Raw genomic sequence first — 23,595 nt, forward strand, 5'->3', positions numbered from 1 at the left:
TTACGCCCAAGGGCATTCAACAGGACCTTTAGGGGTACTTGAAAAAGAATTGAATAATGGCAGAAAAAAGTAGGTAGTGCTCCAGAATGCCTTGCAGGACCAGCAAGGCAGGAAAGGTGGTAGCTAGTTGGCTGTGAAAGCCCCACCAATAGCTAGTTTTTGGTCATCAACTGATGTATGAATCAGTGATTGAAAAAGTAAAAAAGTAAAGTAAAAAAGGTGAAACAATATGGAAAGTGATCAATCACCAAAATTTCTCAGGACACTTCTGGTGCAAAACAGTGAAAAGGCATAGTCTTCTGTTCATCAAACAGAAAAAGAGAAAATACTGTGATGAAGTATGGGTTTTCATATAGAGGACATGAGGGCTTATATAATTCATATTACAAACATTTAGCTAATATGAGGGGTACAATTTATGGAATGGGCTGCCAAAGGGTATGCAAGTGAAAAAAGGTTAGGAGCCACTGCAGGAGAACCATTAATCAAATCCTTCTTTAAGGTGCCTGGTGTGTTAAGCCTGAGACTCTACATATAACAAACAACTTATAACACATAATTGGGAGTGTGCAATTCAATTCCCAGCAGAAAGACAAGCAACAAGGAATTTCAAGAGCAGTTGCACATAATTGCAACCTTATTTACTCAGAAGTAGACCCATTGCTTTCCATGGGTGTTAGTTTTAAGTAACTGAATTATACTGAATTATACTGGTGCACTGAATTATAGCCTGGAACTTTTTTCAAATGGAAATGAAGATGACATCTTGGTGTTTAAAAAAAACAAACCTCTGCAAAGTATTTGCAGAGGCTGCAGCAGCATTTGCAAAATGGATCGAGGCTTGCCTGATTTAAAAGGAAGACTTTAGCAGGAGAATAAGAGGTTAACTTTGATTGAAGTTTTGCCCTGGAGGGGTTGCCTTGGAGATTGACAGCCGTCCAATGAGCAACCTTGGAGATAAGGGGAGGTGATGAACCAAGTTTGATTTATTGGCAAAAATTTCTCAGCCTATAGGTGAGTATCCACAGTTAACTACTTCTAAAAATAATCCAATCTGAATTATCTCCAAATTTCTATACCACCTTTATGTGCCACACAGGGAAAATATAGTAAGTGAAAATATACTAAAAGAGGCAGTATAATATTTGTTATCCAAACTCAAACCTATTGGAAATCAGAAAACATAGTACAGTTAACAATAGCCACCGAGCTGCATAGAACGTTAAGAATTTAAAATCTCAAGTACACATGCAAAATGCCAACTGCACATTTCCCAGTGTAGTTACATAAAGACTATTATTTTGTTATCTCTCAATCCAGAATACCTTAGGGAACGCTTTCTCCCATATTTAGCCTCCCTTCTGCTCAGGTCATCATCAAATAAGGCTCTGCTTGAGTGCCCAGCCTTCAGAGAAACCAGACAAATACAAGGGACTTCTTCAGCTGGGACTCCCACTCTGCTCGTTTTGCTCTCAATCACTATTTTCAGAAAGCTGGCAAACACATTCTTGTTCTGAAGGGCTAAAGGAATGCAGGCTGATGGATTTGTTTCAATATTGGGATACTGTCTGGATTTTTTTAGTATATAGTTGGACCTCACTGTTCACACAGGATCCATTCCTGGTCTCCCCATGGATACTGAAACCTGCAGATAATAGTGAATCAATCCGCCAATTTGCTTATCTCCAGGGATGTTCTCCAGTCACATCTAGAGGTGTTCTGAGACCTGGAAAAAGGCCTCAAAAAGTGCCAGAAAGGCACTTCCATCTTTTGTAAAAAATAGTTCTAATGTAGATATGTTCATAGTACTGAACTCACCAGTGCACTGGGTTGGAGCCTACTATGCAGCTATCCACTGTCACTCCTCCTACATGGCAGCAGTGGAAGATGATGGCATGAGCTAATCCCAGGATGATGAGCCAGGTTTTGACTAATCCGTGGGAACTGCAGACTTCTTGCAGAAGGGCATATAGGTAGATTGCCTTACCACTGTTCCCCCTTCTGAAGCAGTTCCTGGAGGCAAATCATTAGACCTCTGCTAGCTGGAATACACTGCTCTCATTGAGCAGCGCTAGCCAAAAATAGGCAGTTTCTGTTGGCTCAAAGCACAGTGCAGACAGTTGTACTTTTCTACACTGAACCTTTGAATATGCTTCTGGATTTTAACCTTTTTTCCCTCTAATACTGTAAAGATTACAGTCAGGACAAGAAGAGCTATAACTAAACCATGTTATCGAAAGTAGTGTTACAGGAGGTATTAGTAGTTGGCATCCTTCAGTCTCGGAAGACTATGCTGTCATGCTCTGAATGGTGGTTCTGGAACAGAGTGTCCTCTCCAGTGCACGAAGCCTGGGTAAAGTTGGTATGGAGGATAGGCTGTTACCCATGCAGCAAATCCCCCCTCTCCACGTCGCTGAAATGGTCCAATGGAAAGGCAGAGGCCAATACGGTTGGTTCTAGCGGCGTCACAGGAGTTGCCAGAACATGACTGTGTTCAGCCATGAACTGCCTCAGGGACTCCGGCTCCGGATTTTGCCTCGAGGTTGACTCCTGAAGCCTTTTCCATAACTGGATGTAGCCACAAGGCAGTGGAGGTTTGGGATCAGAGTTTTCCTTCTCTCAGATGAGCTGCCTTCCCAGGCTGACGAGTCCCATCTACCCGGTGGCTGCTTAGTCGCCTCTTACGACAAGTACAGACAAAGGGCCTATTCTTATCCCCAGCCCCCAGGAGGTATTATTGTATCAGTTAATACAGCCTTTCCTAAACTGTGGTTCGCGACTCACTGGTGGGTTGTGAGCCCATGCAAAGTTGGTTGTGAGCTGGGCCCTCCCATTTGTCCTTGCAAGAGTCAAATAGGAGACACTCTGGCATCATCGGGTGGCCTCAGAGGCTTCTTCCAGGTTTGCTTCTAGAAACTGGAATTGGCTTTCAGAGCGTCCGCAGGCCATTCTGAGGCCCACGGAAGCCAGTAGACTGCGTCTCTGGCCCAGCGTGACCTAGAAGAGGCCTCTTTGGTACCATCAGGAGCGTTGCAACTAACTATGGAGGACGAAGTGGATAAGATTGGGAACCACCGAGTTAATAGATTTCAAGCAGTTCAGCTAAAGTTAAAAAAGGGAGAAAATAACACAGTGGACCAAGACTGGTAATTAGAAATAGTCCAATGGCAAGCATAATGAAGCTTACAGAAGTGAACAGTAGGATTCCAATAGCACCAAAGCTTGCAAGGAATGATGCTGTATATTAAGGCTCAGTCAGCCATAAATTCCCCTGTAACTCATCTGAGTATGGAGTATACAACAGGAGTCGACTAAGCTGAGGCATGTAGTAATAAAGTCAAGTAAAGGGAGGGAGAATAATTGTGATGAGGCCAAAGTAACACCTTTGAACCAATCCAGCATTCTAACTAAAGATGGTTGTGTGGATTCAAATAGGCCACTTCTTACTCCAAGCAAGAAGATGGATTCTACAGATAGGACTTTATTGTTCTGGTAGTTCATGGATATTATCCTGCCCACTCCGTTGGGTTCCTTCATTCCTTAGTTATGCTGCCTGACATCTGAATCAGCAACATTCTGGCTTCTTCCAGCTGATCTGTCATTTTTGCCTTTTACAGATGCCTGCAAAAAAATATGGATTGTGTACACTTCGCCTTGGAAGAGTTTCTTGGCTAGAAGGCAATGGCTTTCTGCTCCACAGCACTTCTTTTTTTGGTCTGGTGCTACAAGGCTGCGTTGCTGCAAAGTTTCCCAAAAATGTCACTTGCTTCAAGTTTGCACATACAAGATTTTGAATTCTTTTCTTATGACATCTTCTAAGGCGCTGAGCCACTCTGCACGTAGTGGCTGAGTGTTGGCTGTAGTTTTTGCTTCAACTTAAGATGATTTATTTCTGCACGGATGGGAATATGCCTGAATAACTTCTGTTACACCATGAGCTTCAATTCTCAGCTAATAAAAAAAAAAGTAGGGCAAAAGCAACAGAGATATCTCACCATTCCCCAACCATTAGCAAAGAGCAGATCTCCCCAAGACACCTGCAATTTCATCAAGTGAAATTAGACTATAAAAATACATTAAATTGTCAAGTGACAAAGAGCCCAATCCTGGGCTTGATGCTGGCGCACACTGTTGCAAACGTGCCTACTGTCGGGCCAGCGCCAAGCAGGTGCCTGGCTTCTGCTGCTCGGCGGTCACATGGATCGCCAAGCCACGGTAAGGTAAGCAGGGGTGGATCCAGAGCGTTCTGGATCCACAGCATTCATGTGGTAACCAGATCCAGAGCATTCATGCGGGGCTCAGCGCTCTACAAGAACGCTCTTCCCTCACCACCGACCTTTTGGTCAGCGGTGAATCGAATAGCTCCATTGCAGGGCCCTTACCTGGGAGAAGGGGATGAAGGTGTGGAGGATGCGGCAGCAGCCGTTTTCGGTGCTACCAAAGCCACGTGCCACGCGAGCTCAGGATTGGCCTGTGAATCTCCCAATAGCAATTTACTGAACTGTTTAGGGAGATTAGATGAGACAAAATCATCTCTACTTTGTAGGTAGTTACTGCTGGTGTAAAACCACCATCATAACAAATTTCATCCTTCAGGTAAACTCATTATTCAGTATGTGGACAGCTCATGTCAGGATAATCATTCAGGAGTTAATACTCTTTAATTTGACTTTCACCATCTTTCTTTCCCTGGGAAGATAGTCGATCATCAACTGGCAATCAAATCTAAAATGATCTTTGGAGCCTTTTTACTTTCTATCTTCTACCACAGCCTGCTTCCAACCACATAAACTGAACAGGTCTGATGAGAGCATTTTAATTACCTTTTTGTTTTCTTATGCAGGTTGGTTAAAGGGTAGATTCACCCCCTCCATTTCAGTACACACTGATGATGTGAGATGATGTGAGATGTGAGATCTAAACTCATTATGCAAAAAGCAATCATGGGTAAGACAAGCGCCATCTGCTAATAATTCTGAAAGTGCCCTTGAAGATAAGCAAAGGAAGACGGAGCAGAATCCTATGATAAACAGTAATCTTATTTCCCTTTTAGAGGCTATTTTTTCCTACTTTCTCAAAAATGCAACTGTTAAAAAGAGAGAAACAGGGAACAGATGGACAAAGGCCACCAGTGGTTCTATGATCACCTCCAGCTTTCTCTGCCTGCTACTGAGGAAAGCTACAGAATGTTTAACCATCATAACCAAGATTTCATGGAGCTTCTTCTCATGTCACATTTAGCCACTTTTTAAAAATTTTAAAATGTAGTTTTAAAGGAGCAGGCATTTATTTTGGATTACTTAATCCAGTTTAAAAACAGTGTGATCTTGGGTGCACTCCTAACCACTTTCCAGCACTAACATAAGGACAATGCAGCTCTGAGGTAAGGGAACAAACAACCCCTTACTCTGAGGAAGCCTCTGTGAGTGCCACCCAACCACAAGATGCAGCACATATCCCATTGGCACAGCTATGCCAGTGCTGGAAAGTTGGTTAGGATTTGGGCCTTGTATACAATCCCTGAGATTCCTTCAGCAGAATAAGAGTCATACTAAACCTTACAGTAAGTGTCAGTAGTTACCACCACCAGCAATGAGTGAGTAGTGCTTTGTGAAACATCCAAAACTGTGTTACAGAGCAGGTGAATTCCCAACCAGGTTTTTAGGAACTTGCACAATCCATGGGATAATTTTTAGTTTAATAAACAATCCAGTTCTGAATACCTGGTGGTTTTCACAAAGCCCAAGGCTTATCAAAATAATGCTTACTCTGCAGCCATTTCTCCTTTCGCAGTTTCATTTTTTCTTTCTTTGACAGAAGTGTTTTTTCTTCTTCACCTGAAAAAATCAAAACGAACATATTGAGAAATGCTTTCCCTAGGTCTTTATCAAGCCCATGTCCTCGAGCCAAACAGCACTTGCTCACACAATCAGCGCTGTCCATGTGTACTCTGTCTGACATACACATACATGAAATGGTGAGTGATATAATTATGCAATGAATTCAAAGAGAAAATTAGGACAGTATGTGAAAGGCACTCCAACCAGCAAGCTCTATCATCGCCATCATTTATAATTCATAAAAATGCCAGAAATAAAAACTAAAAACTAAACTAAAAAACATGACCCTGCCCACAGCTTTAAAAACATAACACACAAAAGGAAAGGTTCTTGAAAGGAAAAGGGGAACACTTTGCACTGGCTGGGTGAGACTAAAAACAAAAAGAGTTAATGCACTGGTTCCCAACCTGTGGTCCATCAACCACAGTTAGTCTGCAAGACCCTGAGAAGTGGTCTGCAAGGTCTCAGAAAATAAAAGATCACCTTCTATTACTTCCAGCATCTTGCAGAGCAAGCACTTCCCCACGGACCACCAAAGAGGGCAGAGAACCAACTTAAGTGTCAGCTGCGGCTGCAGGCGGCCTCTTCGCTGTCCTCTTTGGTAGTCTCACTCAGCAAGACCTTTCCCCCTGGACCACCAGAGACAGCAGAGAATGCACCACCTGCAGCCAGCAATGAAAGCAACAACCCACAAATCTTCTTTATAAATAATAAATCTAATAAGTCTCTAATACATCTCCTCTAATTATTACAAATTTAATTGTATTTTTTGTGTGCAGGGGTTGCAGGTGTTGTATGTAGTCCACGATTTCAATTTTTGACTCAGTGGTACATGGGCTCCAAAACATTAGGAACTACTGAGTTAAAGTAAAATTTAGAGTTAGAACAAGTTCCCTTTTGCAGCAAGCTATGGTTCTTACTCACTTGCCTTGTATCTGCACTGAAATACTTTGTCTTTGATCTTCACATATATCCAGCCAAGCCAGAATGGGATATATGCTGAAGCAGTCAACTGGACAGATCATAGCTCAGGTGCACAGATTGGAAAATCAATGTTACGAATGAAAATGCCCTTTCACAGATATTGACTGAAAGAAAGAGTACGCTTTGGCAAGCCTCAAATGCGCCCTGCGGGCACACAGTAGCAATACTAAAAGAAGGTAATAAAAGGAACTGGAAGGCCCTTTTGTTGTTTGGCAAGTTGTTAAGAGCCCTCTATTTTTGTACAAATGCAAGCAAAATTAAGGCAGCTGCATACATGCACTCATAGCATATACCTACCAGGAATTTCAAGGAGGAATAATAGAGGCACTTCCCCCCACCCTATAAGTCTCAGGTTCAGGCCTTAGTCAGCCATTCCAAAACCCTGTCTTGCTTCCCATTAGGCTTAATAAAAAAAATCAAATGAGGTAGAACAGAGCAGTGTTTCTCAAACTATGGGTCGAGACTCACTAAGTGGGTCATAAGCCAATTTCAGGTGGGTCCCCATTCATTTCAATAATTTATTTTTAAAGTATTAGACTTGATGCTACCACAGTATGTGACTGCATTTGGGGAAATGTAACAGATCTGTACTTTTAACAGACTACTATGTATATGCTTTTAACAACGATAGTAAATGGGACTTATTCCTGGGTAAGTGTGGGTAGGATTGCAGCCTAGAATTGTTAAAAATCGTCCTGCTTGATGATGTCACTTCCGGTCATGACGTCATTTCCGGTGCGTCCTGATAGATTCTCATTCTAAAAAGTGGGTCCCAGTGCTAAACGTGTGAGAACCACTGGCTTAGAGGTTAGGTGGCAGTGGCTCTGAAAGGGAAAGAGGAAAGATGCCCTCTGACTTTTGAACAGTTCTGTTCAAGACTTCCCAGTCAAGACATTCACTGAATTGCACAGCCATCTGTTAAAATGAAAACATTTGTGCTGTTTTTGCCCACTGAATTCCAATGAAGAAAGGAAAGTAGCCTGCATAAATCTGATAGCAATGATTCAGCTACAAGAAATAGCTCATCACTCACTCTACTGCTACAGCAAACTGCTTCAGAGAAAGATTGTGTCCCTGATTTCCTCAAGGTATCTGCCTTGCCACTGCAGACATAGGGCATAATACACCCAATTCACAGCAGCCGCATTCAAATATATAAAGCTGGAAAAAAGAGGTCCTAGCAGACTGAGCATAGTTGCTGTAAACTGGGAGCACCGCATGTTTGCCCACTACTGTGGAAAGGGGGCATACCTGGTCAGTTTCAATCTACTGCTTGCCTATATCCTAATTAAGTAGGCACACAGCAGTACCACAATACCCTTCCCAGAGCCGATCCTGCAGCCCAAGTCCACACAAACCTCCACCTATTTTGCAGGCACAGGTCCAAGCAGAACCTTCCACACTATGGAGGCTTATTCCTGCATAAGAGAACAAATGTTCCCCTAACCAGAGGAGACAGCTGGAACTGCCTCTCCCACAGGATGCTGCACATGCCATTTTGGTGTGACTGCATCAGTGGGGGTGGGGCATAGGGCTGTTAAGTGGTCTTGCATATTCAGAAACAGCTGAAGTTGTTCCCTACAGCAGCATACTTCAGTGCAATGGCTTTTGGAAAAGATAAGCAGCTCCCTAGAGCCATCCCTCTGAGTTTGGTAAAGAAGAAAACACTCAAGATATCCAACTACCTTATGTCTCCAAGAATGAATATTGTCTAGCCTTTGAGCAAAAGAGGGCATCAGAGTATATGTCACTTCTTGCAAAGTTGGAAGAATTTGGGCTACTGAATACATGAGCCAGCTTTTCAATTACCATGTTCAGAAAAGAAATAAATAAATATGGATGTATAACTTGACACACTGCCATTCTTCAGAACAGAAAGAGCTATGTGCTTGGGGATTACTATAATTTGCTTCTTGCAGAAATCTCTAGCCACTTCTTTGGTAACAGCATGTGTTCATCTCAAGCCAGATGTTAAGTCCCTGGTATCATGCTCTAGCCACAATGTACCAGCTTTTTATTTGGAAGCCTTGTGTTCCAGTCACTTAAGGCACCCAGCAACTCCAAATGATAAGAAACAGAAAAGTAAATAAAGATGTCATTGAGAGAGCCTATTTGATGCTGGAAAGTTAACTGACCTTTTCACTCCTTTTACCCTTTAATCCCAGATTTTGCAAAACATTCTGCATTTGGTTAGGGGTGCCCAAACCCCAGCCCTGGGGCCATTTGTGGCCCTCGAGGGCTCCCAATCCGGCCCTAAGGAAGCCCCCAGTCTCCAATGAGCCTCTGGCCCTCTGGAGGCTTGCTGGAGCCCACGCTAGCCTGATGCAACTGCTCTCAGCATGATGGCCAACTGTTCAATCTCTCGCGTGCGCTGTGGGACAAGGGCTCCCTCCACTGCTTGCTGTTTCACATCTGCGATGCGGCAGCAAAGGAAAAGCTGGTCTTGAGCTATTGCAATACCTTCATTCATTCATATAAGTTCCCTCTCTAATATATTCATTTAAGTAAATTTATTCAAATTTGAAATATAAATTAATTCTTTTTTCCCAGCCCCCAACATAGTGTCAGAGAGATGATGTGGCCCTCCAGCCAAAATGTTTGGACACCCCTGGGTTAAATCATAGAATTGGAAAGTACCTAAAAGATCATCTAGTCCAATCCTTGCCTGTAGCAGGATATCCTCCTAGAGCATCTCCAACAGGTGCTTGTCAAGCCTCTGCTTGAAGATCTTCAGTGTAGGAGAATCCACCACTGCCCTCGGCAATCTGTTCCACTGCCATACCGCCCTTACTGTCATGAATTTGTTTCCGATATCCAATTGGAATCTTGCAGTTTGTAACCACTGGATATAGTTCTACTTTCAGAGGTAGCTGAGAACAAATTTGTCCTTTCTTCCATATGACAGCAATTCAGGTATTTAAAGAGTGCTATCATATCCTCTCTCTTCTCCAGGCTGAACATACCAAGTTCCCTCAACCTTTCCTCATAGGGCTTGTTCTCCAGCCCTCTGATCATCCTAGTCACTCTTCTCTGAACCCGCTTCAGTTTGGCTGCATCTTTCTTAAAACGAGGTGCCCAGAACTGGACATAGTACTCCAGGTGGGCTCTAACCAATGCAGAGTAAAGCAGAACCACAACTTAACTTGGTTAAAATTGTGTTCGCCCTCTTTGCTACTAAAGGAATTTGCTTCTTAGCTGGTTTGTTGTTTTTTTAATAAGAACTAACAAGATGACATATTTGATGATGATCATATGCTGGCTGAAATGAAAAGGAGGAGTGATTCTCAATGAGCCCTTGCATTAACTTTTAAGACACAATGCTCTCTAAGGCCAGGTAAGGATTAATTTTGTTTTATTTAGTGTAGTAGAATACAAGCCTCAAACTGCAAGATGCAAGGTTCATTCTAGCTGTGATTCCATACTTCAGTCTAAAACTCAGTTTTGCTTTGTGTGAGGGAAAGAAAAATCAAAAGATGGTTTAATTTTTATGCTAAATCAAGGATTTGCCCTTGGCCAGAGAAGTCCTGCCCAGGAAGGCCAAGAACTCCCTCAATGCCAACACTCATCGATTCACTAAAGCGCTTCCTCCAACATCCTTCCCCCACTTACTAATGCTCTCTTCAGGACAACATCAGTAGAAACAAGCAGGGCACATTACAAGAAAGAAGTCTTCACAACAGATTTTCTTCAACTATTTATATCAGGGAAGAAAAACCAGTAGCTTGCTATCACGGTTTCCCCCCCTTCATTTATGCCATTCAGAGAAAGTGAAAATTCACAGATGCTTTTCACAGGGATTAAAAATCAATCAACGATCATTCAAACCAAGGTCAGATTAGCAGGTACTCAGAATCAATATTAGTGGCAGATTGCTTGGCCATGGGGCAAAGCCCAGCACTAGGTCCCCAAGGCACCATTGCCCCATGGGTACTGGAACTGTCCTAGTCAGGTGGGTTCCCCAATGGACACCAGCACTCAATTTACCCTGATACCAACCAAGCTCAAGTACCACAGATACTCGAGTATAAATCGATCTCACAAATAAGTTGAGGAAAGGTTCTGAGCTAAAAACCATAGAATTTTCTATGACTCTTGGATAACTCAGGGATTAAGCCTAGCGAGGTGTCTGACTATAATTTTACCTGAGGCCAGATTCTGAAAAAATAACATACCAGTAATTGTTATCTAAGAACTATACAGTCTCTAATTTATTAAAAACTTAGTAAAATCATAAGATACATTTTTATTCATCAACTTTTTAATTCTGGTCTTCACATCTGTATATCTGTATTGGCAACCTTCAGTCTCGAAAGACTATGGTATCGCGCTCTGAATGGTGGTTCTGGCACAGCGTCTAGTGTGGCTGAAAAGGCCAATCCGGGAGTGACAATCCCTTCCACACCGGGAGCAAGTGCAGTCTGTCCCTGGTCTGTCTCCCTGACTATGGGCCTTCCTTCTTTGCCTCTTAGCCTCAGACTGTTGGCAAAGTGTCTCTTCAAACTGGGAAAGGCCATGCTGCACAGCCTGCCTCCAAGCGGGCCGCTCAGAGGCCAGGGTTTCCCACTTGTTGAGGTCCATCCCTAAGGCCTTCAGATCCCTCTTGCAGATGTCCTTGTATCGCAGCTGTGGTCTGCCTGTAGGGCGCTTTCCTTGCACGAGTTCTCCATAGAGGAGATCCTTTGGGATCCGGCCATCATCCATTCTCACGACATGACCAAGCCAACGCAGGCGTCTCTGTTTCAGCAGTGAATACATGCTAGGGATTCCAGCACGTTCCAGGACTGTGTTGTTTGGAACTTTGTCCTGCCAGGTGATGCCGAGGATGCGTCGGAGGCAGCGCATGTGGAAAGCGCTCAGTTTCCTCTCCTGTTGTGAGTGAAGAGTCCATGACTCGCTGCAGTACAGAAGTGCACTCAGGACGAAAGCTCTGTAGACCTGGATCTTCGTATGTTCCGTCAGCTTCTTGTTGGACCAGACTCTCTTTGTGAGTCTGGAAAACGTGGTAGCTGCTTTACCGATGCGCTTGTTTAGCTCTTCACAACCTTTTTGTAAACACTATCAAGAGTAAGTGCACTATAAACAACATACTAGTAGAACCCTTACTCAAATCCTCCTTTAAGGTGCCTGGTGTGTTAACCTATTTTTGCCCAGCTCACAGGGGTACACATTTAATCCCTGTGGTGCATATGCATCGTTGAGCAGAAACTGCTTGAGGCAGAGGTTCTACATATAACATACAACATATAACACATAACTGGGATTGTACAATTCAATTCACAGTGGAGAGACAAGCAACAACAAATGAGTGTGAGCAAGCATAGTTACACATAGTTGCAACCTGATTTACTCAGAAGTAGACACCATTGCTTTCCAGGGTGTTATACTTACCGTAAATAATGGTGCACTGAATTACAATTCATAGTGCCTTAGACGGAAATGAGGATTAGCTTCAGACAGAAATGAGGATTACGTCCTACTGTTTAAAAAAAAACAGACCTCTGCCAAACAAATGCAAAATGAAATGAGGGTGCAGAAGGGTCAGGTGTGATCCTGCCAAAGAGAACGAGGTGCACGTGATTTAAATGGGAGCTTTGAGCCCTTGCTTACTTTTTTCCAGAAGTGAAAATATTAACTTTGGCTGCAGCTTGCCCTGGGGCCTGCCCTGGGGCCCGGAGACGAATTGCTCTGCAGCCTGACTGAAAGGGGAGGAAGAGCCTTACCAATGTTTTTGAAGAGATTAGCGAGGTACTTATGCAGTATTGTGTGCCATTCCCCACTTGTGTAATGGAAAAGCCCAGAGAGAGGCAGGAGAGAACATATTCTTTTCCTTGTCCTTTTGCTCTCCTTTGGGTTTCTCCTGGCTGCTATGACATTCCTGAACAGCCCTGACCCCTGAGTGGCCCACAGATAAGGCAAGGAGATTATCTAAGGTTGATTTATTGGCAGAAATTTCTCACCTCAGAGGCAGGTATCAACAGTATGCACCAACTAAAACTAAGTTGACATGATGGAGAGAATACACCAGACCTTCTTGCCTCTTGTCCCCACTGCACTTTCCCTAGACAAATCTGCTGAAATTTATAGCTCATACCAAGGGTAATTTATAGCTCATATCAAGGGTTCAACATGGGTAACTGGGCAGGGAGGGGAAATTAGCACAACAAAATTAAGAGATCATCTAAAAAGATCAATTTGTTCTATTTTTTCCAGATTTTTCCCCAAGCCCCAAAGGCCAAGCAAAATTGAATCCCAGTGTGCCTGTCATCATATTCTGTATTATACAATAGCTTTGGAATCTTCACTGCTTTCTAGAGCCAGGGCATTTTTGAATTGACAACTCCAAGCCTTGTAGATAACATGAGAGTCCATTCAAAAAGCAGTGTACAAATATTCTTAATAAAATAAAATATAGTAGTAACACTAAATCCAAAGTGACAAGGTTGGTCGAAGTTGGTCCCAAGTGACCTATCACAGACTTTGGTAAATGCATTAGCTATGATAGCCAAATGGAACCTTCACATTCAGAGGCAGTCCACCACAAAATACTGAAGGGACAAAGAGCAAGAGAGGACTTGCTTTCATGCTTTGTTGTGGGATTTCCAGTACCTTCTGGAAAGCTACAATTGAAAACAGGATGCTGGCCTAGGTGAACCTTGTCAGATCCAGCAGGAATATGCTTATGCATGGTTGACACATATCCATTCCTTATTTTGCTATCAACCGGAAATGCAAATTCAAGAGGGCCAAGTCTACAACCCCCAGTCCAGCATTTTTTCTCCAAGATGGGAATGAACCAGGTGCTCAATCTAGCACACAACATTCTAATCTCTTAGATCAGTGCTTTTTAACTTTTTCATGTCAAGACACACTGAGAAGGTGCTAAAATTGCTGAGGCACTCTAATCAGTTTTTGACAATTGACAAGGCACACCACACTGCTGGTCAGGGGTTCATATCCCCCAATGGCCCTACTAATATATGATATGACCCTCCCCCAAACTCCTGTGGCACACCTGCAGACCCTTCGTGGCCCACCAATGTATGTGGCACAGTGATTGAAAACTGGTTTAGATATTACTGCCCCACTCTCTCAAGTTCTGCTTCCTTGCGATTTGAACAGTCTCCATTTCATCAGCATAACATCTCAGAAACATTTTGGTTAAACCAAAAGGCAATCATTAACCTACAACATTTGCTTTTCTGAAGGAGGTCTGACCCCAAACTGGAAACTGGTAGCAGTCAGGGCTTTAGTAATCCCCCACAAGCCTCGAGCTGGGTTTCAGATCATCATCATCTCTAAACCATGATTTAAACACGACACACTACAGTTTATTCTAGACTGGGAACAGAGGGTGTTAATTCCCCCCTCCATGTGGTGGGGAAGGGAAAGCATGTGAGCTCAACGCTTGCCACAGTTTATGATTTGGATCATCACCCAAATAAAGTTCCTGAGTTTTACAATACTGGATATAATATTTTTTGTAATATATAATTTTATAATATTGGATATACAATCAAAATTGGAACTGAGTGCCAATAGCAAGTTTCTTTCCGCTAAAGAAATTTCTCACAGCTGACCGGGGTTCAATGTTAGAAATTTTAATAAAACAGGATTTTGAATACTTTACACACAAGCACGATTAAAAAGAAAACCCTCTTCTAATAATCCACTAGATTCACACTAAAATAATAATGAAGGGATGAAAGGTTGTAATCTGGGAATATTATGGCCTTGTGCCTTTCTAAATTACTCTAAGTAGATTAGCTGAACTGACATGACATTAAGCTGAAATCCATTCCTACTAGTGCTTCACAGGGAGAGAACAACTTCCTTCTCTCATACACATAAGTAGACATAAAGTTTAATTTTTTTAGGAGGCAGTAAAAACCAGGGTAGATTGATAAAAATAAAAATATTTTAAATATATCTACAAATATATTGTAAATAAAAATATTTTAAGTCATAACAGATTCTAAAAAAAAAGTCCAACTGCAATCACAGGTTAATTCATTATTTAAATACTTCCAAAATAAAAATGCATGCTCATAACTATAACCATTAAAAAACAACTGATCTAAAACTAAATAAGACCTTTATAGTCTCTGAGGGCAATCTGAAAGTTTTTGATAATTGCCTTGCCAAACCACACTAAGGGCGCAATCCTAACCCCTTATGTCAGTGCTTTCCAGCACTGACATAAGGGCAACACAGCTCTGAGGTAAGGGAACAAACATTCCCTTACTTTGAGGAGGCCTCTGTGAGTGACACCCAACTGCAGGATGCAGCACACGTCCCATTGGCACTGCTATGCCAGTGGTGGAAAGCACTGACATAAGAGGTTAGGATTGCGCCCTAAGTAAATTTATCTTAATCAGAAGCAAGGCCTGCTAGCAGTTACTGGCAGACCAGTGTTCTCCATGACATGAAAGGTTCATGTTCTTCTGCTGACAGGTACCCAAGGACAGGAAAACTGGTCAGAGGACTAAGGGCCCCTGGAAGGTTGCATGCCCTGCCTCCCAGAATGAATACCATGGCAAGGGAATGATATGCCTGGCCCCTATCATTGGTCAAGTAGGGGTCAGAGAATGAAGCAACTACAAAGAACTAGTCTCCCCATCCCTGCCTGAAAAAACCTTTGCTCCAGCTGCTAGTTGTTCAGGGACTGGGAAGCAAGTGGAGGGAGCACAGGCAAAAGGACCAAGGGCTTTAGGATCATTTTCAACTGAAAAGTGTTGTAAAGCCCCCCCCCCCCCGTCCCAATCATTTTGATCAAGAAGTAGGGCAAAAATCAAGTCCAGGGTGGAAACAGAAGCCGCTCATGGTTTGTTTTTTTTAATGAGTGGCAGCCATAGAGGGTAGATCCTGAAGTATATGCTACACCTCAATTTGAAACAATCCACATCACATCTAAGCAAAGGAATCTGTTAGGAATGTCTGCATCACTCTGCTGGTGGTTGTCACAATTGCATCTACCCACCACAAAAGGGCACAATGCTTATTTTTTGCTTCTGTGGGAGAAAAAAAATCCATGATCACATGCATTACCATCTGAGTCTATTATATCAGTTCAAGTCACCTGGTGGCAATAGAATGACAAAGTGTTACCGACATCCATTTGACTGGTAAGACATTTGTTCAGTGTGGAAAAGATAAATGTTAAATGTGCTTTGATGCACACTTAAACACAATGGCAAGCCTTTCAACTTGTCAGCCAGACACAACTTCAAATCAAATTCTGCTTCTTTTTAAATTATTCTTCTGTAGAACATGCTCGATTTTTAGTAAGACTGATCATAATTTGATTCCGTGCCACAACACATTTCATTTCAATTGCTTCATAACATACTGTCCAAACTACTCAATAAGCCAGTTTACTCTAAAGATAAACCAAGCAGATCTCTACTAAAGAAAATCTCATTTCCTTACAAACAATCCATATATATAATTACAATGCTAACTGAGGGGGGAAACTAAAGAAGAAACTTGTTTTGCTTTTCAAAGCCATTACCAAAAATATCCACAACGATTTTATGTTCCATAAAATAAGATTTGTTTTAATTGATTTAAAATATTTATTTCTGCCTGTTCAGTAAAAGGTTGCCCAAGGCAGCTAACAAAATCAGTTCTAAACAACTAGATACCTGGTTCTTCTCTGAAGCCATTATATATCATCTAATGCTATATTCATACAAAACGCCGCACATATTTAACATCAAGAATTAAATATACAGATTTAAGCATCATTCTTGTTCTACTCTTATTGGAACATTTAGGATTACTTTTGGAACACAAGTCACAGAGATGGCTTTCGTTATACACAGTAGTTACACACAGTTGTGCATGTGGCATTCTCAGCATGGCCAATCTGACTTATCATTCAAGCCAAACCACTATAGAGGTACATTCATACTCTCTCTCTCTCTCTCTCTCTCTCTCTCTCTCACACACACACACACACACACACACACACACACACACACACATCTCTTCTTGCTCTCCAAGAATGGGCATGTAAATAATTCATGCCAGCTTTTTACTGTCAGTGTCATGGAAATTAATCCAATTGATTAAAACCCTGTTCTAATCTGACCTTTGCATTCACTTACTAACTGACCTCCAGATAAATAATAGTTTATTTATACTGGGCTCCAGGATACTGTTTCCTCACATAGTTACAATTTAATTAAGGAATTGCTTAACTTTTTTTATTCCCTTCCCCTCAAAGACATCAGCCACTGCAGTGGCTTGCCCACTGCAGTGCTTTCTATGGTAGATTGAATTTACACAATCCATACCGTGTTTACAATCTGGGAAGGTTCCATCTCCTGACCTAGTTTATATAAGCAATGCCATAAGGCATTGACAAATCACAGTCACATGCTTCTTTCTGCTTATTCTGAAAACAAAGCATAAATTTACAAGAAATCCTTTCTCAAGGATTGTGATTAGCTACTTGTGTATTATAAGCAACCCAACTCTGACGGCAATGAAAGGAAAAGTGGATCTAATTGGATTATAGCTACAATGCGTTCACTGAATATTCTAGCATCTGTATTTGGCCCCATGAAATAGTAAAATTGACCTCATTTATGGTCTTGAGAGGTCATGTGACCTTAGAAAAGTCATCCCTTTGAAAACCTCTATCATGCCAACTGAAGTTCCAAGTTTGCCTGAGATGATTTTAAAAAATCAAGGAACAAAATGTACATAACTATGTACTTCTACTTGCAGAACATTGCTTGCTTTCACACCTGTTATGTTCATATGAAAATGTTAGGACATTAGAAGGCAGGAGAGACTAGAAGCAGGAGTCCTGCATGAGGCAGGAGCAAGGTAAGGAGGAAAGTCATGTTATTCCACCCAATGCATTTGGGAGGATGTGCACAAACAGCAGCAGTGGTGAATCACAGCAGAACAGGGTTTTCGTATCACTCCCTGCTGTTTAGAAGGTTTGCAGTGACAGCCACACAAATTTGGCCTCAAGTCATAAAGGAATAGTTCTAGCTCAGTGGTACCCAAACATTTCAGCATCTGGACAAACCAAAAAAGTTTCACTTGACTTGAAGTCTCTGTGGCTAACTAACTGGTGGCTGGGCAGCAGTAGTAGGTTGTTTAACCCTTGATGCCTAATCTGCCCTGTTAATTTTGTGAGCCACCCAAAAATTGGTTGTGACCCACAGTTTGGGAGCCACAAAGGCTCCAAAACAACTAGATTCTAGTTCATTACAAGGAAATCAGAAAGATCTGACCAACTCCAACATAAAAGTGCCTTCCCACTACTCATACTGGACCAAAAGCTTAATCCTCAGCAATGTGCCCCCCCCCCATCACACCCATACATCTTGGGAAAAAGCTTAACAGCATGAAAAAGCATTCCATACATATTCGGGTCAGTACAGCAGAGCATTTGGGGGACGACGACAATAGACAATGTTGAAAAGATATCTAGTAGGTTACTTCATTGGTATTGTTTTGCTAACTTGTACATTCCATGCACTAAAAAGGAAGAGTGTGTGGAGGGAAGATGGCCCACTTCAGAGCTTGCCCTTGATTTTTAAATCTTTCCAATAGATAGAGAAAGAGGAGGAGTATAACAAAACACTAATCTACTGTACAACTATACGTCAAGAGGTAATCCAGCAAGCTGCAGCTGTTGTGTTTGGGAACTGAAGAGTCTTGTAGGTTATGAAATGTAATGGAATAAAAGTACAGTGTAGCATTTTCTGCAAAACACCTAACCACTCTAGAAATGGAAACAGATTGATTTCTCTCATTCCATGACCTTCCTGAAGCACTGCATGAGAGATGATTTTAATCTCTACACATGCAAACAAATGCTGCAACACAGAAGCTCGCTTGTTTACACATTTGGTATTTTTACAGAGTTATTAGAGTCTGGTCCAACAAGAAGCTGACGGAACATACCAAGATCCAGGTCTACAGAGCTTGCGTCCTGAGTACACTTCTGTACTGCAGCGAGTCATGGACTCTTCGCTCACAACAGGAGAGGAAACTGAACACTTTCCACATGCGCTGCCTCCGACGCATTCTCGGCATCACCTGGCAGGACAAAGTTCCAAACAACACAGTCCTGGAACGAGCTAGAATCCCTAGCATGTATGCACTGCTGAAACAGAGACGCCTGCGTTGGCTCGGTCATGTCGTGAGAATGGATGATGGCCGGATCCCAAAGGATCTCCTCTATGGAGAACTCGTGCAAGGAAAGCGCCCTAAACGTAGACCACAGCTGCGATACAAGGACATCTGCAAGAGGGATCTGAAGGCCTTAGGAGCGGACCTCAACAGGTGGGAAACCCTGGCCTCTGAGCGGCCCGCTTGGAGGCAGGCTGTGCAGCATGGCCTTTCCCATTTTGAAGAGACACTTGGCCAACAGTCTGAGGCAAAGAGGCAAAGAAGGAAGGCCCATAGCCAGGGAGACAGACCAGGGACAGACTGCACTTGCTCCCGGTGTGGAAGGGACTGTCACTCCTGAATTGGCCTTTTCAGCCACACTAGACGCTGTTCCAGAGCCACCTTTCAGAGCGCGATACCATAGTCTTTCGAGACTGAAGGTTGCCAACATTTAGTGGAACAGGTGCTAGGCAATCTTTAGTACTTTCCAAAACTCATTGCATCCATGGGTAATCAGGATGATAATGAAGATGAGGAAAGGGAATCAGTGCAGTGTACATGGCATGATATCAGACTGGAGTTGGAAGTAATCTTTCCTCCTTTAAGGACACCTCACCTAAACCAGCAGCCACTGAATGTAAGAATGACAGCAAATACATCCAAGGTGGAAACTTAATACAGCTTCCTGGAATCTCACAGTTCAGTTCTGAAACAGTTGCGGAAAACTACACCTGAATCCTAGAGTTCACATTCTGCAATGAAATGTGGTTTGTAGCCCATTCCTGCGACTCACAGAGTCCCACGCCCTCTGCTGTTATTTTTTAAAAGTACAGTTTGCTGGACATTCTGCATTAACGCAGTGCTAGGGGATACAGGATTAGGAAAAACAGAAAAATGAATTTACTTTCACCAACAAACAGTTACGGCAGTCTTTCTCAAACTGTGGATCAGGACCCACTAGGAGGGTTGCGCACCAATTTCAGGTGGGTCCTCATTCATTTCAATATTCTAGTTTTACTATATTAGACTTGATGCTACACGGTATGTGACTGCATTTGGGGAAATGTTACAAATCTGTTCCTTTAACAGGCTACTATATCTATGCTTTGAACAATGATAGTAAATGGAACTTACTCCTGGGTAAGGGTGGGTAGGATTGCAGCCTAGGATTGTTAAAACTCTTCCTGCTTGATTATGTCATTTCCAGTCATGACATCACTTCTGGTGTGTCCTGACAGATTGTCATTCTAAAAAAGTGGGTCCCAGTGTTAAAAGCTCAAGAACCACTGAGTTAAGGAAATGTTAGGTGAGTGAAATGGGGGAGGGGTAGAAAAAGAAAGGGCATTTCCAAAAAGTGTTTAAGCAGTCCCGATTAAAACAAACTATATTTGCATTTCCAAAATGCTGACTCAATGTATGTTAAAAAGATAAATTATGTATAAACATAAATTATGTTCCTAAAATACACACAAGGAGATCACATGCCTAGTGAGTGAAAACCAGCAGGGAGCACACTCCAGGATATTGCAAAATGCACATCAAGTGCACAGATGCACACTATCTAGAACACTTAAAAGGGCATTTTAAACACGCATATTTTCAATCTCTATGACATGAATATTTTTAAGTGGGGCTGCATTTCTGAAGGATGATCAACCAGTGAAATCAAGCCAAAACAAAAACTGTCAAACTATTTGCCCTGCTAATGTGGAAGAATATCATAGTTGCGAGCAGCCTTGTAAGCCTTGCTTACGCAGATGGCTGCCCTGCCAGCATATTCTCTGACCCCATCCACCAGCACTGCCCTACCCACTTCCACTTCCTTTGCCATAAAAATGCCTTCTGCCCACTTCCATAATAGACAGTGTGAATTCCCGAATAGTCTCAGACTGGGCAAAGTTTCCCACTGGCAACAGGAATGCACTTCTGTTTCCAGAATGCAAGTTAAATTTACTGTTAGTGAATTCTACACATAAACATTTCTGTACTACTCAGATCTCAACTGAATATTGCACCCTGTTCTGGGCACTGCTTCCTAAGAAGAACTGGAAGAATTTTAAGAATAAGCTGGAACACATTCTGAGACGGATAACAAAGCCTGGAACCCAAGTCCTATGAGGAACAGTTAAAAGAACTTAGCCTGGGGAGAGAAGAGAAACCAAGATCTGGTGGTCACCTTCAAGAATCTGAAGGGCTGTCTCACAGAAAAAAAAGGAGGGGGTAAGCCCAATCCTATGATGTCTATGTAAAACTATCACTGAACTCAATGGGACTTATTCCCAGTTAAGTGTGTACATAGTCTTACTCTCTGTAGCTCCTGGACTAGAACCAATGGGAAACTAAATGGAAGTAGATTTAGGGTAGACATGAGTAAGAATATCTGTCTGGCACTGGGACAGAAGCTTTGTACAGAAGTGGGCTCTTTCTCACTGGAAATTTTGAAGCAGAGGTCTGATGACCACTAGAGACTGCAGGAGCAGTTGGCCGAAATCAGCAGGGAGTTGGACTAAGTTATCTCCAAAGTTCCTTCAACGCTAATATTCAAATATTGGGAATGTTGCAGAGAGGAATATCAACTTCAGCAAAGTCAACTAGTTTCAGATTATTGGTACAACAGCATCCATAAAAGTTTTGAAGATCACACCTCATAAGATATAAGGCAGCTTGTAAAGTTTGCCACAGGCCATTTTTAATAGTCAAGTTTATTATGATTTATAACACTAATATAAATAGTGCTTACACAAAATTAAACAAAACAGATCCCTGCTGAAAGTTCATTATCCAAACACAAGACAAAAGAAAAACCAAAGAGCAGGAAGAGATGGAGTGAACCGAATATAAATACAACCCAAAGCACTGAACAAATTGCAAACATTTTTATAATTACTCCAAATTATTATGAAGTATATTTCAAACTGGGAACAAGGGGTCAGGATGGACTAGAGCCAGAAGCAACTAAACACAAGTTCTTAAACTGATGATCATTTTAAAGAAGAGGCAAGGAAAAGACAAGCCTGTCTGGGGTTAAAGTAAACATTTGGCTGGTTTGGCTGGTGGCACCCATTCCATTCCTCTCAGTGCTGGGGATGTACAAGCTAAAATAAGCCAACAGAGAAAAACAGGACCACAAACCACCACAACATATTTTAAGCCTATGAAGAAACACAAGAGCACATTTAGAAAATAGAGTTAGTACCTTCTGGTCATCAGCACCATAAATGGAAAGTATTTCCACAGCCCCTTTGTCTAATTTGAACAGTAAAAAAAAGGTTGCAGGTTTCTGACAGCCATGCAGTCATCCTCAGGAAGATGCAAAAAGAGGGTGGGTGGGTTCAGAAACACACACCTTGGATGACTAAAGCAAGGCAGTCACTCTCTCCAGGCTCAAGATGAAAAGGTCCTCACTCACAATATGAAGCCAACCCCACACTCCACCACTACTATAAAAGAATAGCCAAAAATATTTAGGGGGAACTGCATTTTTACCAGCAAGGATAACTTTTTACTGAAGGATTACCAGGGATGTGTGCATTGACTAGAGGTTTCAATATTATTCAATATTTTAGCTTAGACCCACAGAAGTAGTTATGAGTGACTATAGTTTGTGCATGCAAGAGTTTCAATTTGAAGACCATAACAGCCTTTTCCAATCTTGGTATTCAAGAATTGGATTATTCTATTATGGAAACTACAACTTGCACAATACTATAAAAGCATAAAGTGTAGTACTTGCATCTAAACAATTCTGAGTTATATCCCTGCTGCAAAATATTTACAATGTCTTTTAACATCAGTGAGGTATCAGCACAGTACTGCAAGAACCAGCTTTCTGTACAACACAGAAGGACCACAGCTGTCTACAAAGAGGATAAGCATCAGCCAAAAGAGTTCACACCATATGTGAAAAGCTAGCACCCACCAAAATGCAATTCAGGACAACCAGCCTCCTCAGATATTTACAGCAGACAAGGAACCCAGCAGGTCATGAGAAAACACACACTGACTACCCAAAAATCACACACTTGTAAAGTAACAAAGATCTTAATTAAGTATATTCAGAAGTTATTTGCACGTTTATTTATGGTTGCAAACAATTTGATATCGACTTTATACCTCCCAGCCTCATGGCCAAAACTGGCAAATATGGCATTGCAGTTGCTTTCATATGAAATATCCTATTAAACCAGCCTTACAAATTAAATCTATAAAAGTTACCAGCTCACAAACTTTTACAAACCTGCCAGTGCATACATACCTATGTCAGAACAACAAAGGTTCTTGTAGCACCTTAGAGGCTAGCACATTTACTGTAGCATAAACTTTTGTAGACAACCATTCACTTTGTCATTTCACTAGTAGCCTACAAAGGTACTTGAGGGGGAGAGACAGAATTCTAAATTTACAATAAACTTGCCCTACTGGTCACCTGAGGAAGATTCTGGCTCACGATGTACAGCCAGAAAAGAGCATGTTTTAAACTTTTTGGACTTTAGTTATGATTTTTCTGGGAACAGAAGTTCAGGTGCCTCCTTCCTTTTACAAAATGTCTTCAGTTCCACCACACTCATATACAATCCACAACAGTGCTTAAGATGTCACATTTGTAAGACAGGTTAATCCCCTTTATCCGCAGATTTGG

General features: G+C 42.0%; 1 protein-coding gene across 3 annotated transcripts in view; it reads right to left on the reverse strand.

Moving 5' to 3' along the window:
- SLX9 (SLX9 ribosome biogenesis factor) overlaps positions 1–23,595 on the reverse strand; it is a 55,887-nt gene that overhangs the window by 14,704 nt on the left and 17,588 nt on the right. For all 3 annotated transcript variants that reach the window (XR_010794657.1, XM_066631788.1, XM_066631711.1), the window contains exon 3: positions 5,769–5,837. Coding sequence is in view for 2 of the 3 variants with exons in the window: in XM_066631788.1 (XP_066487885.1) it covers positions 5,769–5,837 (69 nt within the window). In the remaining variant the exon portion in view is untranslated. The remainder of the gene's footprint in view (positions 1–5,768; positions 5,838–23,595) is intronic.

This window comes from Tiliqua scincoides, chromosome 1, assembly GCF_035046505.1.
Source record: "Tiliqua scincoides isolate rTilSci1 chromosome 1, rTilSci1.hap2, whole genome shotgun sequence".
Classification (NCBI taxonomy): Eukaryota; Metazoa; Chordata; class Lepidosauria; order Squamata; family Scincidae; genus Tiliqua; species Tiliqua scincoides.